A 19,773-nucleotide genomic window follows, 5' to 3' on the forward strand; every position below is an offset into this window, starting at 1 on the left:
ACTGCTTTTCATCATTTATATAGATGATTTGGATGTGAAATAGGAGGTATAGTTTGTAAATTTGCAGATGACACCAAAATTGGAGGTGTGGTGGACAGCAAACAAAGCTACCTCAGAGTACAACAAGATCTTGATTGGATGGACCAATGGGCTGAATGGCAGATGGAGTTTAATTTAGGTAATGTGAGGTGCTGCATTTTGGAAAGGCAAATCAAAGCAGGACTTATACACTTAATGGTAAGTTCCTGGGGAGTGTTGCTGAACAAAAATACCTTGGAGTGCAGCTTCATAGTCCCTTGAAAGTGAACTTGCAGGTAGATAGGATAGTGAAAAGGGTGTTTGGTATCCTTGTCTTTATTGGACAGATCATTGAATATAGGAGTTGGAAGATCATGTTGTAGCTGTGTAGGCCATTGGTTAGGCCCCTTTTGGAATATTGTGTGCAGTTCTGATCTCCCTCCTCGGATGGATGTTGTGAAACATGAAAGGGTTCAGAAACGATTTACAAGGAGGTTGCCAGGATTGGAGGATTTGAGCTACAGGGAGAGGCTGAATTGGCTGGGGTTGTTTTCCCTGGTGCATCAGAGGCTGAGAGGTGACCTTATAGAGGTTTATAGAGGGGCATGGATAAGGTAAATAGACAAAGTATTTTCCCTGGGGTGGAGGAGTCCAGAACTTGAGGACATAGTTTAAGGGTGAGAGGGGAAAAATTTAAAGGGACCTTTGGGATAACTTCTTCATGCAGAGGATGGTGAGTATATGGGATGAGCTGCCAGAAAAAGTGGTGGAGGCTGGTACAATTGCAACATTTAAAAGGCATCCGGATGGGTATTTGAATAGAGAAGGTTAGAATATCTGGTCGGCATGGGCAAGGTGGACTGAAGGGTCTGTTTCCATGCTGTACATCTCTATGACTATTTGTGCAGAGCTCTAGAGTAATTTCACAGTCAAAGCAACAACAGGTTGGCCAAACCAGTAACTGGAAATGACACATACATGTCACATTTTTGAGATTGGGTTGAAACACAATTGAACAGTGTTAAGGTGTTTTGCCTAATTAAATACTGCTAGATCTGGTACTGTATGAGTTATGTATGGTAAATGGAGTTTTATCTACCTGACCAATTTTGTACTTGACCTAGGAATGTTTGGCTATACAGTGTAGAGGAGGTTCTTTTGATGCCTTAACGAACATAAAAGTGTAAAAGTGAACTTTGCAGTGTGTCTTACAGAGCATCCTGCTGTGTTATGTTTTATCTGACCTAGACTATTTAATGGGATGATGTAGAGCCTGACTGTGTTTAGTTCTCAGAACGTAGTTAATTTTACTACATAGACACAAAAAAAAGATGAATGACATTTAAAGTCAAAATATTTCATTAGTTATTCAACATAGTATGGGAAGATGAGTTCTAGACAGGGGGAGTGATGAGTATATTGAATGCAAGCACGGAAGAGTTCCTCCCATATTTACGTTCAAGTGATCATTGCATAGGTATCAACTGTCAGAAAGAAAATCCTTGTCCAAAAAAGAACACATGTTACATTTTATAATGCTGTGTTTTATTTCTTCTTTGAATTTCGTAAAAGACCCTTGGTGTTACCTTGAATGTTATTTATGTTTTGACTTCCTGATCTCCATTTTTTTATCATGCTCTCATCTCTGTTCTCGACCTCTGTAGATTACACCGGACTGGCTTAACAGAAGGCTGCTGTGAGGATCTCACTTCTGTTCTCAGAACAAGCCAGAGCCTGACTGCCTTAGAGCTGGGCTACAACAACCTGGGAGATTTGGGTGTACAGCGACTGTCTGCAGCACTGAAAGATCCCAAGTGTAAATTACGAATTCTGGGGTAAGTACATTTGTGCTTAACTTTTGCAATCTGGAGCTCGATGGTTTTCCCACTAGGTGTGTTTTGGCTGGGAGGCATAAGATATTGGTCACTTGCACTATCTTTCTACCCATCCCCAAACTCACCTCCAAAGTATGGGGGGATGATGCCAGAATCAGAAATGCACCCACTACATGTAAGTAACTAATGATGGATCATTTGAGCATGTTAAAAGCTGAGTAGATCCTGATAACGTACCACTCGTACCAAAATATTCAGGAGTGGGTAGTTAGTTTTCAAACATCTAAATGAACAAAGACAGGAAGACAAGGGGGTGTTTCATTGGGAGGGGAGTTGATTTGCCTTGTGTACATCAGAGAATACACCCCTGCTATCCCACATTCCTTCCACCCCTCCTGCCTGTCTTGGCCCTTCCCTGTCCCCTTTCCCACTTCCCTGGGATCACTTCTCACCATGAAATCATAGGATTTACATTCTCAGTGCAGAAATTCATGCAGTCTGCATAACTCAATCCAGTCAATGCCCACTGCTGAGCTCTGGCCCTGCTAGAAGTGTTAAATTTGCTGGCCAAGATTAGCTGGCAGTTCCCAAAGGTGGACCTTCTTCATGATTAGACCCCAGTTGGAGTTCCTGAGTCATTATGGTTCCAGACAGAACACCCCAATCTGTTAAGCTCCAGGTGAAGAAGAATGAAATGGCTCCCCTTCCCGATTCACACACTCCCTTGGTTCGTTGCAATAAGATTAGTTTTAAAATTATCCCTTTCCTCGTGAATGCCTTTCTCCAAAATCCGAATGAAAATATAATACACGTACAAACAGATTAGAAATAAAAAATGAGTTTAAACAAATAAAAAAAAGTTAAAAATATGGAGCAGTCTTTGAATTGTTGTGAAGAGCAGACAAATGAACATTGCTGCTGTTGCAGTGTAAGTTACAAGCAGTGCTGATGTTAGTTAGTGAATAGTCAGCTTGGTGGGTCCTTATTTTTGCAGATTGGTTGACATTCTGTAGTTCTGATGCTTTTCAACTGTGATTGAATTCCAAGATTCATGGTAAGAATCTATTGATGAGCAGGTGCCTTTAAAACTGGTTGACAGTTCTGACAAGCTGAATTCGAGGAAATGTGAAGGAACTTCAATTGGATTGAATTGAGAAGGAACGTCTTCACCCAGAGGGTTGTAAATCTCTGAAATTCCCTGCCCAGTGAAGTTGTTGATCTCCTTCAGTAAAGGTTTCTAAAGCTAAGATAGATTTTTTTTGAACAATAAAGGAATGAAGGGTTATGGTGTGAGGGCAGGTAAATGGAGTGGAGTCCACTGAAAGATCACCCATGATCTTATTGAATGGCGGAGCAGGTTCAAAGGGCCACATGGCCTACTCCTGCTCCTAGCTCTTAGGTTCTTATGTTCTCTTAAAATTGCAGAAGGTCTTTACCTGCAACAAAGAGGTATTTAGGAACTAGGGAATAGTTCATTGACTGTGACTTTCAAAACATACTAACACTCAAATCCAGTTTGGTATACATAGCATTTAGTCTCACTACTCCACTGCAGTAGAGTAGAAACTGATTTTTAAACTCTGACTTTTGTGTATTCTTCAAAGGGAAAACTGCAAAATATATCTATAGTCTGGGCCATAATTTTCAGAGACTGACTTGCTGTTGAGGAGGGAGTTTGTCAGCCCCCCATCATTTTTGTAGACACCAGAGATCACTGTCCATTCTGTTTTCTTTGACACCTTCAGGTCATAGTCATAGAGATGTACAGCACAGAAACAGACCCTTCAGTCCAACTTGTCCATGCTGACCAGATATCACAATCCAATCTAGTCCCACTTGCCAGCACCAGGCCCATATCCGTCCAAACCCTTCCTATTCATATACCCATCCAGATGCCTTTTAAATGTTACAATTGTACTAGCCTCCGCCACTTCCTCTGGCTGCTCATTCCATACACGTACTGCCCCCTGCATGAAAACGTTGCCCCTCAGGTCTTTTTTATATGTTTCCCCTCTCATCGGAAACCTATGCCCTCGAGTTCTGCACTCCCCCACCCTAGGGAAGAGACTTTGTCCATTTATCCTATCCATGCCCCTTGTGATTTGATAAACCTCTATAAGGTCATCCCTCAGCCACTGATGCTGCAGGGAAAACAGTCTCAGCCTCTCCCTATAGCTCAAATCCTCCAACCCTGGCAACATCCTTGTAAATCTTTTCTGAACTCTCTTAAGTTTCACGACATCCTTCCGATAGGAAGGTGACCAGAATTGTATGCAATATTCCAAAAGTGGCCTAACCAATGGACCCCACATCGATCCTTGTGACTGAAGGTCACTGGCCTCCAGTCTGAAAATCAACCCTCCACTATCACCTTCTATTTTCTACCTTTAAGCCAGTTCTGTATCCAAATGGCTAGTTCTCCCTGAATTCCATGAGATCAAACCTTGCTAATCATGGGGAACCTTGTTGAACGCCTTATTGAAGTCCATATAGATCACGTCCACTGCTGTGCCCTCATCAATCCTCTTTGCTAATTCTTCAAAAAACTCAGTCAAGTTTGTGAGACATGATTTTCCACGTACAAAGCCATGTGACTATCCCTAATCAGTCCTTGTCTTTCCAAATACACGTACATCCTGTCCCTCAGGACTCCCTCCAACAACTTGCCCACCACTGGTATCAGGCTCACTGGTCTATAGTTCCCTGGCTTGTCCTTACTACCTTTCCTAATACTGGCACCACGTTAACCAATCTCCAGTCTTCTGGCACCTCACCTGTGACTATTGATGATGCAAATATCTCAGCAAGGGGCCCAGCAATCACTTCCTTAGCTTCCTACAGAGTTGTAGGGTACACCTGATCAGGTCTTGGGGATTTATCCATTTTTATGTGTTTCAAGACATCCAGCACTTCCTCCTCTGTAATATGGAAATTCTTTCAAGATGTCACCATTTATTTCCCTACATTATATATCTTCCATGTCCTTTTCCACAGAAAACACTGATGCAAAATATTTATTTAGTATCTCCCATATCTCCTGTGGCTCCATAAAAAAGGGCACATGGGTGATCTTTGAGGGGTAAAAAATGAGGTCTGCAGATACTGGAGATCACAGCTGAAAATGTGTTGCTGGTCAAAGCACAGCAGGCCAGGCAGCATCTCAGGAATAGAGAATTTGACGTTTCGAGCATAAGCCCTTCATCAGGAATGAGAGAGAGTAGCCAAGCAGGCTAAGATAAAAGGTAGGGAGGAGGGACTTGGGGGAGGGGCGATGAAGGTGGGATAGGTGGAAGGAGGTCAAGGTGAGGGTGATAGGCCGGAGTGGGGTGGGGGCGGAGAGGTCAGGAAGAAGATTGCAGGTTAGGAGGGCGGTGCTGAGTTGAGGGAACCGACTGAGACAAGGTGGGGGGTGGGGAAATGAGGAAACTGGAGAAATCTGAATTCATACCTTGTGGTTGGAGGGTTCCCAGGCGGAAGATGAGGCGCTCCTCCTCCAGCCGTCGTGTTGTTATGTTCTGCCGGTGGAGGAGTCCAAGGACCTGCATGTCCTCGGTGGAGTGGGAGGGAGAGTTAAAGTGTTGAGCCACGGGGTGGTTGGGTTGGTTGGTCCGGGCGTCCCTGAGGTGTTCTCTGAAGCGTCCCGCAAGTAAGCGGCCTGTCTCACCAATATAGAGGAGGCCACATCGGGTGCAGCGGATGCAATAGATGATGTGTGTGGAGGTACAGGTGAACTTGTGGCGGATATGGAAGGATCTCTTGGGGCCTTGGAGGGAAGTGAGTGTGGAGGTGTGGGCACAAGTTTTACATTTCCTGCGGTTGCAGGGGAAGGTGCCGGGGGTGGAGGTTGGGTTGGTGGGGGGTGTGGATCTGACGAGGGAGTCACGAAGGGAGTGGTCCTTGCGGAACGCTGATAGGGGAGGGGAGGGAAATATATCCTTGGTGGTGGGGTCCGTTTGGAGGTGGCGGAAATGACGGCGGATGATACGTTGAATGCGGAGGTTGGTGGGGTGGTAGGTGAGAACCAGTGGGGTTCTGTCTTGGTGGCGGTTGGAGGAGCGGGGCTCAAGGGCGGAGGAGCGGGAAGTGGAGGAGATGCGGTGGAGGGCATCGTCGATCACGTCTGGGGGGAATCTGCGGTCCTTGAAGAAGGAGGCCATCTGGGCTGTGCGGTGTTGGAACTGGTCCTCCTGGGAGCAGATGCGGCAGAGACGAAGGAATTGGGAATATGGGATGGCATTTTTGCATGGGGCAGGGTGGGAGGAGGTGTAGTCCAGGTAGCTGTGGGAGTCAGTCGGTTTATAATAGATGTCTGTGTTGAGTCGGTCGCCCGAGATAGAGATGGAAAGGTCTAGGAAGGGGAGGGGGGAGTCTGAGACAGTCCAGGTGAATTTCAGGTCGGGATGGAATGTATTAGTAAAGTTGATGAACTGTTCAACCTCCTCGTGGGAGCACGAGGCAGCGCCGATACAGTCATCGATGTAGCGGAGGAAAAGGTGGGGAATGGTGCCAGTGTAGTTGCGGAAGATGGACTGTTCCACATATCCTACGAAGAGGCAGGCATAGCTGGGGCCCATGCGGGTGCCCAGCTATGCCTGCCTCTTCGTAGGATATGTGGAACAGTCCATCTTCCGCAACTACACTGGCACCACCCCCCACCTTTTCCTCCGCTACATCGATGACTGTATCGGCGCTGCCTCGTGCTCCCACGAGGAGGTTGAACAGTTCATCAACTTTACTAACACCTTCCATCCCGACCTGAAATTCACCTGGACTATCTCAGACTCCTCCCTCCCCTTCCTAGACCTTTCCATCTCTATCTCGGGCGACCGACTCAACACAGACATCTATTATAAACCGACTGACTCCCACAGCTACCTGGACTACACCTCCTCCCACCCTGCCCCCTGCAAAAACGCCATCCCATATTCCCAATTCCTTCGTCTCCGCCGCATCTGCTCCCAGGCGGACCAGTTCCAACACCGCACAACCCAGATGGCCTCCTTCTTCAAGGACCGCAGATTCCCCCCAGACGTGATCGACGATGCCCTCCACCGCATCTCCTCCACTTCCCGCTCCTCCGCCCTTGAGCCCCGCTCCTCCAACCGCCACCAAGACAGAACCCCACTGGTTCTCACCTACCACCCCACCAACCTCCGCATACAACGTATCATCCGCCGCCATTTCCGCCACCTCCAAACGGACCCCACCACCAAGGATATATTTCCCTCCCCTCCCCTATCAGCGTTCCGCAAGGACCACTCCCTTCGTGACTCCCTCGTCAGATCCACACCCCCCACCAACCCAACCTCCCCCCCCGGCACCTTCCCCTGCAACCGCAGGAAATGTAAAACTTGTGCCCACACCTCCACACTCACTTCCCTCCAAGGCCCCAAGGGATCCTTCCATATCCGCCACAAGTTCACCTGTACCTCCACACACATCATCTATTGCATCCGCTGCACCCGATGTGGCCTCCTCTATATTGGTGAGACAGGCCGCTTACTTGCGGGACGCTTCAGAGAACACCTCAGGGACGCCCGGACCAACCAACCCAACCACCCCGTGGCTCAACACTTTAACTCTCCCTCCCACTCCACCGAGGACATGCAGGTCCTTGGACTCCTCCACCGGCAGAACATAACAACACGACGGCTGGAGGAGGAGCGCCTCATCTTCCGCCTGGGAACCCTCCAACCACAAGGTATGAATTCAGATTTCTCCAGTTTCCTCATTTCCCCACCCCCCACCTTGTCTCAGTCGGTTCCCTCAACTCAGCACCGCCCTCCTAACCTGCAATCTTCTTCCTGACCTCTCCGCCCCCACCCCACTCCGGCCTATCACCCTCACCTTGACCTCCTTCCACCTATCCCACCTCCATCGCCCCTCCCCCAAGTCCCTCCTCCCTACCTTTTATCTTAGCCTGCTTGGCTACTCTCTCTTATTCCTGATGAAGGGCTTATGCTCGAAACGTCAAATTCTCTATTCCTGAGATGCTGCCTGGCCTGCTGTGCTTTGACCAGCAACACATTTTCAGCTGTGATCTTTGAGGGGCCCTATTCTCTCCCTAGTTATCCTTTTGTCCTTATTTTTTTATAAAAACCCTTTGGATTCTCCTTAACTCTATTTCCCAAAGCTACCTCATGTCTCCTTTTAGCCCTCCTGATTTCCCTTTTAAGTATACTCCTACTGCCTTTGTACAAGAGCAAGGGGATGTGATGGATAGCAGTTACAGGAAGGGAGAAAGGTTGCAGATACAGTCACATAGATGGGTTAACACCAGGAAAGATAAGAGAGGTAGGCAGGTAGTGCAGCACTCTTCTGTGGATATCCCCATCTCAAAAAATGTATACTGTTTTGGAAAATGTAGTGAGTGATGGATTCTCAAGGGAATGTAGCACAAACAGCCAAATTTCTAGTATTGAGACTGGCTCGAATGCAACGAGGGGTACATCGGGTTCCAAGAGATTGATTGTGTGAGAGGGCTGTCTAGTCCAAGGCACAGATAGATATTTCTGTGGCCAGCAGTGAAAAATCAGAATGTCTCAGACACGGTGCAGAGGGACCACCAGTCTTTGTACATATCAGAACTAATGACATAGGAAGGGAAAAGGATGAGATTCTGCAGGGAGAATATAGAGAGTTAGGCAGGAAGTTAACAAGGAGATTCTCTCGATTACTCCTGGTGCTGCGAGCTAGAGAGGGTAGGAATAGGAAGATAGAGCTGATGAATGCATGGCCGAGGAGCTGGTGTATGGGAGACGGATTCACACCTTTGGATCATTGGAATCTCTTCTGGGGTAGAAGTGACCTGTACAAGAAGAACGGATTGCACCTGAATTGGAAGGGGACTAATATTTTGGTGGGGAGATTTGCTTGAGCTGCTCAGGAGGATTTAAACTTGTAAGGTAGGGTGTGGGATCCAGGGAGATAGTGAGGAAAGTGATCAATCTGAGACTGGTACAGTTGAGAAAAGAAGTGAGTTAAACAATCAGGCAGGCAGGAGCAAAGCAGAGAACAAGGTTGGACTGATAAATTAAGCTGCATTTATTTCAACGCAAGAAGCCTAACAGGGAAGGCAGATGAACTCAGGGCATGGTTAGGAACATGGGCTGGGATATCATAGCAATTACTGAAATGTGGCTCAGGGATGGATAGGACTGGCAGCTTAATGTTCCAGGATACAAATGCTACAGGAAGGACAGAAAAGGAGGCAAGAGAGGAAGGAGAGTGGTGTTTTTGATAAGTGATAGCATTACAGCTGTAATGTAGAAGGATATTCCCAGAAATACATTCAGTTAAGTTATTTGGGTGGAACTGAGAAATAAGAGTGATTATCACCTTATTGGGATTGTATTATAGACCCCCTAACAGTCAGGGGGAAATTGAGAAACAGATTTTAAAGAGATCTCAATTATGTGTAAGCATAATAGGGCGGTTGTAATTTTCCAAACATAGACTGGGACTGCCATAGTGTTAAGGGTTTAGATGGAGAGGAATTTGTTAACTGTGTACATGAAAATTTTCTGATTCAATATGTGGATGTACCTACTAGAGAAGGTGCAAAACCTGACTTATTCTTGGAAATAAGGCAGGTCAGGTGACTGAGGTGTCGGGGGTGGGGGGGGAGCACTTTGGGGCCAGCAACCATAATTCTATTAGTTTTAAAATAGTGATGGAAAAGGATAGACCAGATCTAAAAGTTGAAGTTCTAAATTGGTGGAAGGCGAATTTTGAAAGTTTTAGGCAAGAACTTTCAAAAGCTGATTGGGGCAATGTTCACAGGTAAAGGGATGGGTGGAAAATGGGAAGTCTTCAGAAATGAGATAATAAGAGTGCAGAGAAAGTACATTCTGGTTCAGATGAAAGGAAAAGCTGGTAGGTAGGGAATGCTGGATGACTAAAGAAACTGAGAGTTTGGTTAAGAAAAAGAAGGAAGCATATGTCAGGTATCGACAAGATAGATCATTCAGACCCACATAAATTGTTGTCTCTGTAGTAGTTCTCTTTTGAAAGAAATAGGTTTGGAATTGAAGACTGAAAAAAATGTCCACAGTAATGTGGGGTTCTGACCTACGATGTGATACAGTTCAGGGGTAGAAGCTTCACAATTGGTCAATTACAGGCTTCCAATTTGCAAGTCAAATTCCATCCAACTTGTCTTTCAGGGTTGGTGAATCACCTGAGCTTCTATAAATTTCGGCCCAAGATTTATTTAAAAGATTCAAATGAGAGGATAAATCTGTTTATTGACCTTTCTCATATAGAGTCATAAAGTCATAGAGATGTACAGCATGGAGACAGAACTTTCAGTCTAACTCATCCATGCTGACTATTTATCCTAAATTAATCTAGTTACATTTGCCAGCACTTGGCCTATATCCCTCTAAGCCCTTCCCATTCATATATCCAATGTACCAGCCTCCACCATTTAATTTGGCATCTCATTCCATACATGCACCACCCTTTGTGTGAGAACATTGCCTCTTAGGTCACTTTTAAATCTTTCCCCTCTCACCCTAAAGCAGTGCCCTCTAGTTCAGGATTCCCCCACCCTCGGGGAAAGACCTTGTCTATTTAATGTGATCTAATCTTGCTAACCAAGCTACCATGAAGAACCTCACTGAACACCTTACAAGTCCAAGTAGATCATATTCACTGATCTGTCCTCATCAATCCTCTTTGTTACTTCTTCAAAAAAATTAAAAGGTTGGTGAGACATGATTTCACATACACAAAGCCATGTTAACTTCCCTCATCAGTCCTTGCCTATCGAAATACATGTAAATCCTGTCCCTCAGGATTCCCTCCAACAACATGGCCACCACTGATGTCAGGCTCACTGGTCTATAGTTCTGATTAGATTAGATTCCCCATGGTGTGGAAACAGGCCATTTGGCCCAACAAGTCCATGCTAACTCTCCGAAGAGTAACTCACCCAGACCCATTACCCTACATTCACCCCTGACTAATGCACCTAACATTATGGGCCATTTAGCATGGTCAATTCGACTGACCTGCACATCTTTGGATTTTCCTTACCACTTTTCTTAAGTAGTGGCACCACATTAGCCAACCTCCAGTCTTACGATATCTCACCTGTGACTATCAATGATCCATATATGTCAGCAAGGGGCCCAGCAATCACTTCCCTAGATTCCCACAGAGTTCTTTGGTACACCTGATCAGGTCTGGTGGATTTATCCACATTTATGCATTTTAAGAGAACCAGCACTTGCTCCTCTGCAACATGGACATTTTTGAAGATGTCACCCATCTATTTCCCCACATTCTTTTTCTTCCATGTCCTTCTCCACAATAAATACTGATGCAAAATACTCGTTTAGTATAACCCCCGTCTCCTGCGGTTCCATACAAAGGCTGCCTTACTGATCTTTGAGGGATCCTACTCTCTCCCTAGTTATCCTTTTGTCCTTAATACATTTATAAAATCCCTTTGGATTCTCCTTATCCCTCATTGCCAAAGCTATCTCATGTCACCATTTTGCCTTCCTGATTTCCCTCTTAAGTATACTCTTGCTGCCTTTATATCGTTCGAAGGATTCACTCGATCTCTGTTGTCTGTACTGACTTGTTCTTCTGTCATTTTCTTAACTAAAACCACAATTTCTCTTGTCATCCAGCATTTGCTCACCTACCAGCCTTGCCTAACACCCTAACAGGAACATACATCTCTGGACTCCTTTTATCTCATTTTTGAAGGACTCTCATTTTCCAGCTGTCCCTTTACCTGTGAACATTTGCCCCACACCCCCCTCCCCAGTCAACCTTTGAAAGTTCTTTCCTAATACTGTCAAAATTGGCTTACTCCGATATATAACAGCACCTTTTAGACCAGTCTATCCTTTTCCATCACAATTTTAAAGCTATTGGATTAAAGTCACACACCCCAAAGGGATTCCCCACTGACACCTCAGTCACCTGCCCTGCCTTATTTCCCAATAGTTGGTCAAGTTTTAAACCTTCTCTAGTAGGTACATCCACATACTGAATCAGAAAATGTTCTTGTACACACGTAACAAATTCCTCTCCATCTAAACCCTTAACACTATGGCAGTCCCAGTCTATGTTGGAAAGTTAAAATCCCCTACCATAACCACTCTTTTATTCTTACAGATAACTGAGATCGCCTTAAAATTTTTTTCTCAATTTCTGACTGTCTATTGGGGAACCTGTAGTACAATCCCAAATGGGTGATCATCCCTTTCTTATTTCTCAGTTCCATGCAAATAACTTCTCTGGATGTATTCCCAGGAATATCCTCCCTGATTGCAGCCATAATGGTATCCCTTATCAAAAATACCACTCTGCCTCCTCTCTTACCTCACTTTCTATCTTTCCTATGGCATTTGTATCCTGGGACATTAAGCTGTCTGGGAATCAACTACTTCCCAGTGAAAAAAATACATGTTTTTGACTTTTGGGGGGTTTTATTTTAAAATTCCTTCCTATTGAACTAAATAGGGGACTGAGAGTGGACTTTTGCAATAAGAGAATTTACATCGCAGTTTAGTAATTATTCACACCTATCTCAGTGCAATGGAGGGATGTACTCTGGAAACACTTGACATGTATAGTTTTCGTTTTCACATGATTCATCATACAGGTAAACCTCGATATTTGAAACTGATCAGTGAATTGAGTCAAACATCTCTGAAGGTGATTGACATTATGGGTTAATTAATTTGGCTGACCACTGTGAGAGGGTGAAAACAGGAGACAGGTGTGCAAGGTATCCTTTTAATGGACTGTTTTGTGACCAGGAGCTTCCAATTGCAACTTATTGTTTCACATCCTATTCTCAATTTTCAAATCAGTTTAAACCAAGTAAAACATGTAGTCTAGATCTGGCAATATAGTCACATAATGGAGGCCTTCTGTGATACAGTGGTAGTGTCCCCAACCCTAAACTAAGAGGGTTCAAGTCCTACCTGCTCCGAAGGTGTGTAATAACATCTCTGAGCACGTTGATTAGAAAAATAGATATACAGGTAGTCACACAAAGGAGTGAGTGTCCATTCTGTCAAGGGCAAATTTATGTTGAGAGTTTGTATTTTCACAGAAGTAAGCATAAAATGTGTAGTTTGCTGGAAACATCATTTCATCCTATTTAATGCAAAATAAATTTGCCTGATAACGTATAGCCCAGCTTTGATGTGTTAGAGTGTGTTCACCTTCCCATCTTACTTTTAAGATTGCAGAGCAGAACTTGATACGTTCCATTAGTTCAGATTATTATGACCCGGGTTCTCTGCTTAATCTCTGGGGTTTGTGGATAATGGAACACCCTAATTCATAGGATACACAAGGTCCACTTAAGGAATGGTCATTAATGCTAAACCCAAGTATTATAACTCGGTAAAGTCAAAAACAAGCAGTTCTTTAATTATGTGCTTTTTTTTGTAATCTTCTTCCTTTTGTTCTTTACCAATGACAATCAGCCTAGCGCTTGCATTATCTCACGATGAACTACCATTTGTTATAAATCATTATAATACTGCACAACATAATCTACTGGATGTGGGGGTTTGGCTAGCTCAGTTGGCTGAATAGCTAATTTGCAATGCACAGTGATGCCAAACTCACGGATTCAAATCCTGCATGGGCCCAGACAATCATGAAGGGCTATCCTTCTCAACCTTTCCCTCACCTGAGGTGTGGTGACCCTTGGGTTAAACTATCATCAATCACCTTTCTCCAATGAGAGAACAACCCCAACCCCAGTCATTAAGAGTATGGCGACTTTACCTCGAATACAATACAGAAAAAAACTAAGGAAGAGTTTCAATTGTTGGTTTTCCACTTCTCATCTAAAAATTGTGATTAGTTGTTCGAGGTATGTTGGGAATCTTTGGTGCTAATTTACTGCCTGAATCAATGTTCAACAAATTCACAAATTGGTACCCATTACCCACACCTAACTCACTCTATTTAGTTGTGCAACTTGGGGACCATTGGCCTGCCATTGGACTGTTTTCAAACTTCAAAGAAAAATAGATATAACTTACATGATGTATAGTGATCCTGCTTCTGTCAGTGCTGAGAGGCCATTCCAACAATGATAAGATTTGCGTGATCTTTCTTTTCAAAATACTTGTTGGACTAGGAGAACATGTCTTCTTGCGAATATCATTGGTGCATTTCTAATATAATGCAGTCTCACTCCTTCCCACTTGTGAATGCTGTTCCCAAATACTTAGTAAGGCTGAACCACAACCATACATACTGTCAGAAAGTACAGTAATTCAGTAAATTGTTAAGAATAGGGTCAGCTTGTTGGGTCCTTTCAAGTCAGGAGTTTGTGGATTAAGCAGATCACCTAGGCTGATACTTCAATGCTGTATGAAGAGAGCACCGCATTGCTGGGGACAGCTGTCTTTCAAAGGATGCACTAAGATAGAGGGCCTGATCTCTTTTTTCTATGTGAAGAGTGACAGGAAGCTCTATCAGTGCCCTGGCTAACATTTCTCCCTAAACCAACTGAAAACTAAATAAAAAACAAAAGAACTGCGAATGCTGGAAATCAGAAACAAAAACAGAAATTGCAGAAAAAGCTCAGCAGCTCTAGCAGCATCTGTGGAGAGAAATCATGGTTAATGCTTCGGGTCCAGTGACCCTTCCTTAGAAGGGTCCTCAGGTCACTGGACACAAAACATTTATTCTGATTTCTCTCCACAGATGCTGCTAGACCTACTGAGCTTTCCCAGTATTTTCTATTTTTGTACCACAGAAGACTAACTCACACATTATTCATATATGTGGGTTACACCACATGGAAATTACCTGCTTTATTTTGGCCAATGGCTGAGAAATTCCATGGTGCTGTTCACACTTTCCAATGAAATTGGAGCAGAAACCCCAAATACACATGTAAACAGAAATTCTTCTGTGCATTCAGCAAAATTTCAGAAGTGGTGAGGGCTTAGCTCCAATTCCTAGCATATTGGACGAGTGTTGCAGCATTTCAGCAAATACCACATTGGGTATAAGGGGCTTCAAAGCACCATATAAAAATGTTAAGTTGCAGTATAAATATAGATGCTTTCATACTGATTTAATATTCCCTAAATGGTTCACTCCAATTGAACTACAGTCTCATGGATTTGCTAGGATGTATAGGGTTAATAAAAAAATTAGGATGTTATTGCTCTGTTTCCTGCAGGCTGTATCGCAACAACTTGACAAGTGCCTGCTGTCCAGATCTTGCAGATGCCCTCACTGCCAGTTCCACATTAATGGAACTCAACCTAAGCAGCAACAGTCTGCAAGATTCGGGAGTCAAATCTCTCTTTGCAGCCCTGAGGAATCCACAGTGCACGATACAGGAAATAAAGTAAGGCTGATTTCAAAAATAAACTAAGATTAATTTAAAAACACTGAAGATGCTGGAGAACAGAAGTAAGATCAAAGAGGTCAGAAAAACTCAACAGGACATGTAATATCTGTATACTGAAACAGGGCTAACACTTTTGGTTGAGATGGCCATTCATCAGATCTTAAGAAAAATGGAAACATCTGAATTTTTAATGGAAGGAGGGAGAAACAAAAGGAAAATTCTGTGATTGAGTGGTGACTAGGAAAAATTAAGTGACAAAGAATATCATAATGTAACAGGCAATAGAAATAGAAATGGCCATAATAAAGAAACAATGGTTGTGTTCAAATGCATCATGATTTGTTGCATTAAAAAAACCTGAATGAAACATGAAGGAGTAAGAAAAGGAACAAGACAGGATACAAGCCAACAAAACAAAAAAGGTGGGGGGGGGGGGAAAATCACACAATATGATGAAGTTAGAGGCTATGATTAGAAGTTGTTGAACTTGATGTTGAGACAGGAAGGCTGTAGAGTGTAAGATAAAATACCGTACCTCGAGTTTGCATTAAGCCTCATTGGAACATATAGCAGACCATGGAAGAAAGGTCAGCATGAGAACAAGGTGGAGAATTAAAATTATGAACAAATGTGTTTGAACATATGAATATTTGAATTAGGAGCAGAAGCAGACCATTTGGCTCACTCCCCCACTCAGTAAGTATACTCCACATTCTCGCCCATGGGTGGCACAGCGGTTCAGTGATGAGCAATGCTGCCTCACAGCAGCAGGGAACAGGGTTCATTTCCACTCTTGGGTAACAGTTGTCTCTGTGTCTGTGTGGGTTTCTTCCAGGTGTTCCCATTTCCTCCCACAGTCCAAAGATATGCAAATTTGGTGGGTTGGCCATACTAAATTATCCATAGTGTCCAGGAATGTGTGGATTAGCCATGAGAAATTCAGGATTTTGGGAGGTGGGCCTGGGTGGAATGCTCTTTCAGTGGTCAATATGGATCTGATGGGTGAATGGCCTGCTTCTGCACTGTATTAATCTATGATTCTACCCTTGATAACCTTTCCCTTCTCATTTATTTATCTCTGTCTTGAAAATATTTAGACTCTGCTTTCACTTCCTTTTGAGGAACAAAGTGCCAACGATTCATGACCGTCTGTGAGAAATAATTCTCACCATTGTCTTAAATGAGTAGCCTGTTACTTTGCAACGGTGACCCTAGTTCTAGATTGCCCACAAGAGGAAACACACTTTCCAAATCCATTCTATTAAGACCACCCAGAATCTTATATGTTTCAATCAAGTCGCCTCTCACTATTCTAAAATCAAGCAGGTACAATCCTATTCAACCTTTCCTCATAAGACAAATTGCCCATTTTAGGTATTAATCGAGACAACATTTTCTGAACTGCTTCCAAAATACATATGTCCTTCCTTAAATAGAGGCCTGTGACTAAATACTGTTGCATTCCAGATATGGTCTCAGCAATGCCCAGTATAACTGAAGCACAGCCTCCATGATTTTGTATAAAACTTCCTGTGCAATAAACAACAACTATCTACTGCTACTTATCCTAATTACATGGTGTACCTGCGTACTAGGTTTAGGTAGCTCTGTTGGTTAGGTGACACTTTGGGTTCGAATCTCATACTGGCTATGGTCATTCATGAAGCCTGTTCCTGCCCTTACCTAACGTTTGTGCAATGGTTACCCTCAAGCTGTACATAGCCTGTTGTCTCTCTCTAATGGAGAGAGATGCCAATGGTACTTCAAGAACTATGGCTCATTACCTACCTACAAACCTCTAAATACTTTTTAAAGGTTGTCTCAACTAGTCAGTCAATGCATTCCAGAACCTCTACCACAGCATGAGTGAAAAAAACATTTCCTCAAATCCCCTGCCTTTCACCTTAAAATTATAGCTCCTGTTATGGACCTTTCAACTAAGGAAACAGGTGCTCTCTATCCATGCTGTCCATGCCCTTCTCAGCCTCCTCAGCTCCAAAGAATGTTCTGACATTCATTGAGTATTCGCTTGTCTTGTTACTTCTTCCAAACTGCATCACTTCACATTTATCAGAGTTAAATTCCATCTGCATTAATCTGAGCAATCTGTTTATATCCTTCTGTAACCCAAGACCTTTCTCCTCACTGTCAATAACCTGGCCAATATTTGTGTAATGTGCAAACTTACTTACCTATATCGTCTATATATATCACAAACAATAAGCAACCCAGCCTGAACCCTGTGGTACGCCATGGACATTGGCCTCTATCACACGAATAACCTTCTATCATGACCCCCTGTCACCTCCCACTTATCCAGTTTTGGATCCAAATTACCTTGGATTCCGTGTGCTTTTTCCTTCTTTATCAGTCTCCCATTGGAGCATTGTCAAAGGCTTTGCTGAAATTAATATAAGCTACATCAATTGCACTACATTCAGACGATTCCTGTAGTCTGCTCTGTCATGGTTAAGGTTTTGACTATAATCCAATATCTGGATATGGTAATATTTAGACCTTCTTTAGATTAACTAAGGTAGTGCAGATTGCAATCCAGAGCAAATACTTACTGGATGGTCAGTCACTGTGTGTTTCTGTTTGGCTTCCCTCAGCTTAAAAAACTGTGATTTGACTGCTGCCTGTGATGGGGATATTCTGTCTGTCCTGAGAGAAACACATATACTCAGAGGACTGAACCTGACTGCAAACAAGCTGGGGGGAACGAAAAACAAATTGAAGCGCCTCTCACAACAATCGAAATGCAAACTCCATCTATAGAGCACAAAACAGGTATTTGTTTCTCTTTTTATTTAATTTCATTTTCTGTTTTTTTTTGACTTTGAAAAATGTCCTGGTCTGAACAGTATGGTCTACGACACTGAACACTTCATATCTGTTGTAGATACTAGGATCTGGGAACACTTGCTGCTCACTCACATTCTCATATAATGTACTTTATATTGATCATCATCTTTGAGTAGGAGTGATGTGAAGTAAGAGGAATAATATTCAGAGAATAATGGTCAGAGGTAGTGTCTTGTGCCACAGTTTACCTTTGAAACCATGCAATAAGGCAGGGACAATATAATAGAGAGCTGCTGAGTGTCCTGTTTCACTTATTTTCTGATGCCCAGTTAACGATGTCTGCAGATGCCTTCCATCCTCTCCCTGGAATAGGACTGAGCAACGCTGGAACATTCTGATGCACCTACAAGAACAAGTTCACATACCTGGCTGGCTGCAGCTGGAAATGCAGAGTTAAATGGGACAACAATGGCCTAAAGTGATTCCTCAAGGTGGATTTCAGATGTGATTATGGTGCCCAAAATTACAACAGTAACCGCATTTCCAAAAGTACTTAATTGGCTGTAAGTTATTTTGGTATCACCTGAATACATGAAATGTGGTAATGTAACTGTGAGCTCTTTATTTCTTAGTTTTGCACTCATGATCTATTTTCTGTCCATCAACTCCATGACCAAAAAGAACAGAAGAACATAGCAATAGGTGTATGGTGCTGTGAATGCATATTGTCTTTAACAATGTATGTTATTCATATCTTGTTTTTGCATGTATATTCAATAATTGAATGTAAGTTTATGTTGTGCATAGGATTAACTGTACATTGCAAGTATCACTTTAAATTGTGAATTGGAAAATAAACTGTGCATGAAAATTTATATCATCTACATAAATTTACAATATATCATGCATGTGAATCTGAATTGTACACTGGAATGTACACTTGACAATAATTTACAGTTTGTGTAATAAATATACTGTGTACAATAATTTGCAGTGTGACTTAAATTGTCTTTTGATTGATCCTGATAATGGATAGTTTACTTACTGAGTATGTTTTATACTTGTACATCTCTATACTTTCAGTTTCTTTATACTTTGATGCTAGTTTCTTGAATGGCTGTCCACAAAGTCACCACGTAGCTTTGAAACATCTCTTTGTAGTCCAGTCAATGTGTGTTTTTTTCCCTCATTCTTTCTTGCAATGTAATTACCCTTGAACTGAGTGGCTTGCTAGGTCATTTCAGAGGTCAATTAAGTCAGCTATGTTGCTGTGAATCTGCAGACCAAATAAGGACAGCAGATTCAATTCCCTAAATGACACAAGTGAACCTAATACGTTTCAGTACAGTAAATAATAATTTCATGGTCACCATTACTGAGACAAGTTTTCAATATTTTTCTATACACTTTCAGGATATGGACATCTCTGGTTGGGCCAGCATTTATTGCCCATCTCTACTTGCCAAAAGGCCAGTTAGGAGACAGCTACATTGCCGTTGGTCTGGAGTCACATGAAGGGCAGACCAAGTTAGGACGGCAGTTTCCTTCACTAAAGGGGATCCAGATGTGTTTTTGTGATAATTTATTATTATTAAATAATTAATTAAATGCCTGTTAAATAGTAATTATTAAATTATTAATTCCTGATTTTTAATGGATTCAAATTCTACCATGGCAGAATTTGAACCTGGGTTCCCAGAACATTACCTGGATGTCTGGATTAACAGTCCAATAATATTGCCACTAGACCATCCCCTCCCC

The 19,773-nt window shown here is 42.9% G+C and overlaps 1 protein-coding gene across 3 annotated transcripts in view; it reads left to right on the plus strand.

Moving 5' to 3' along the window:
• Positions 1-18,809, plus strand: part of LOC132821615 (NACHT, LRR and PYD domains-containing protein 3-like) — a 63,926-nt gene extending 45,117 nt beyond the window's left edge. For 2 of the 3 annotated variants that reach the window (XM_060834291.1, XM_060834293.1), the window contains 4 exons: positions 1,683-1,853; positions 15,034-15,204; positions 17,820-17,997; positions 18,342-18,809. In XM_060834291.1, coding sequence (XP_060690274.1) covers positions 1,683-1,853; positions 15,034-15,204; positions 17,820-17,985 — 508 coding nt within the window. In that variant the 3' untranslated portion in view covers positions 17,986-17,997; positions 18,342-18,809. The remainder of the gene's footprint in view (positions 1-1,682; positions 1,854-15,033; positions 15,205-17,819; positions 17,998-18,341) is intronic. The other variant, XM_060834292.1, reaches the window with a different exon arrangement.
• The last annotated feature ends 964 nt before the right edge of the window (positions 18,810-19,773 follow it).

This window comes from Hemiscyllium ocellatum, chromosome 13 (genome assembly GCF_020745735.1).
Source record: "Hemiscyllium ocellatum isolate sHemOce1 chromosome 13, sHemOce1.pat.X.cur, whole genome shotgun sequence".
NCBI lineage: Eukaryota > Metazoa > Chordata > Chondrichthyes > Orectolobiformes > Hemiscylliidae > Hemiscyllium > Hemiscyllium ocellatum.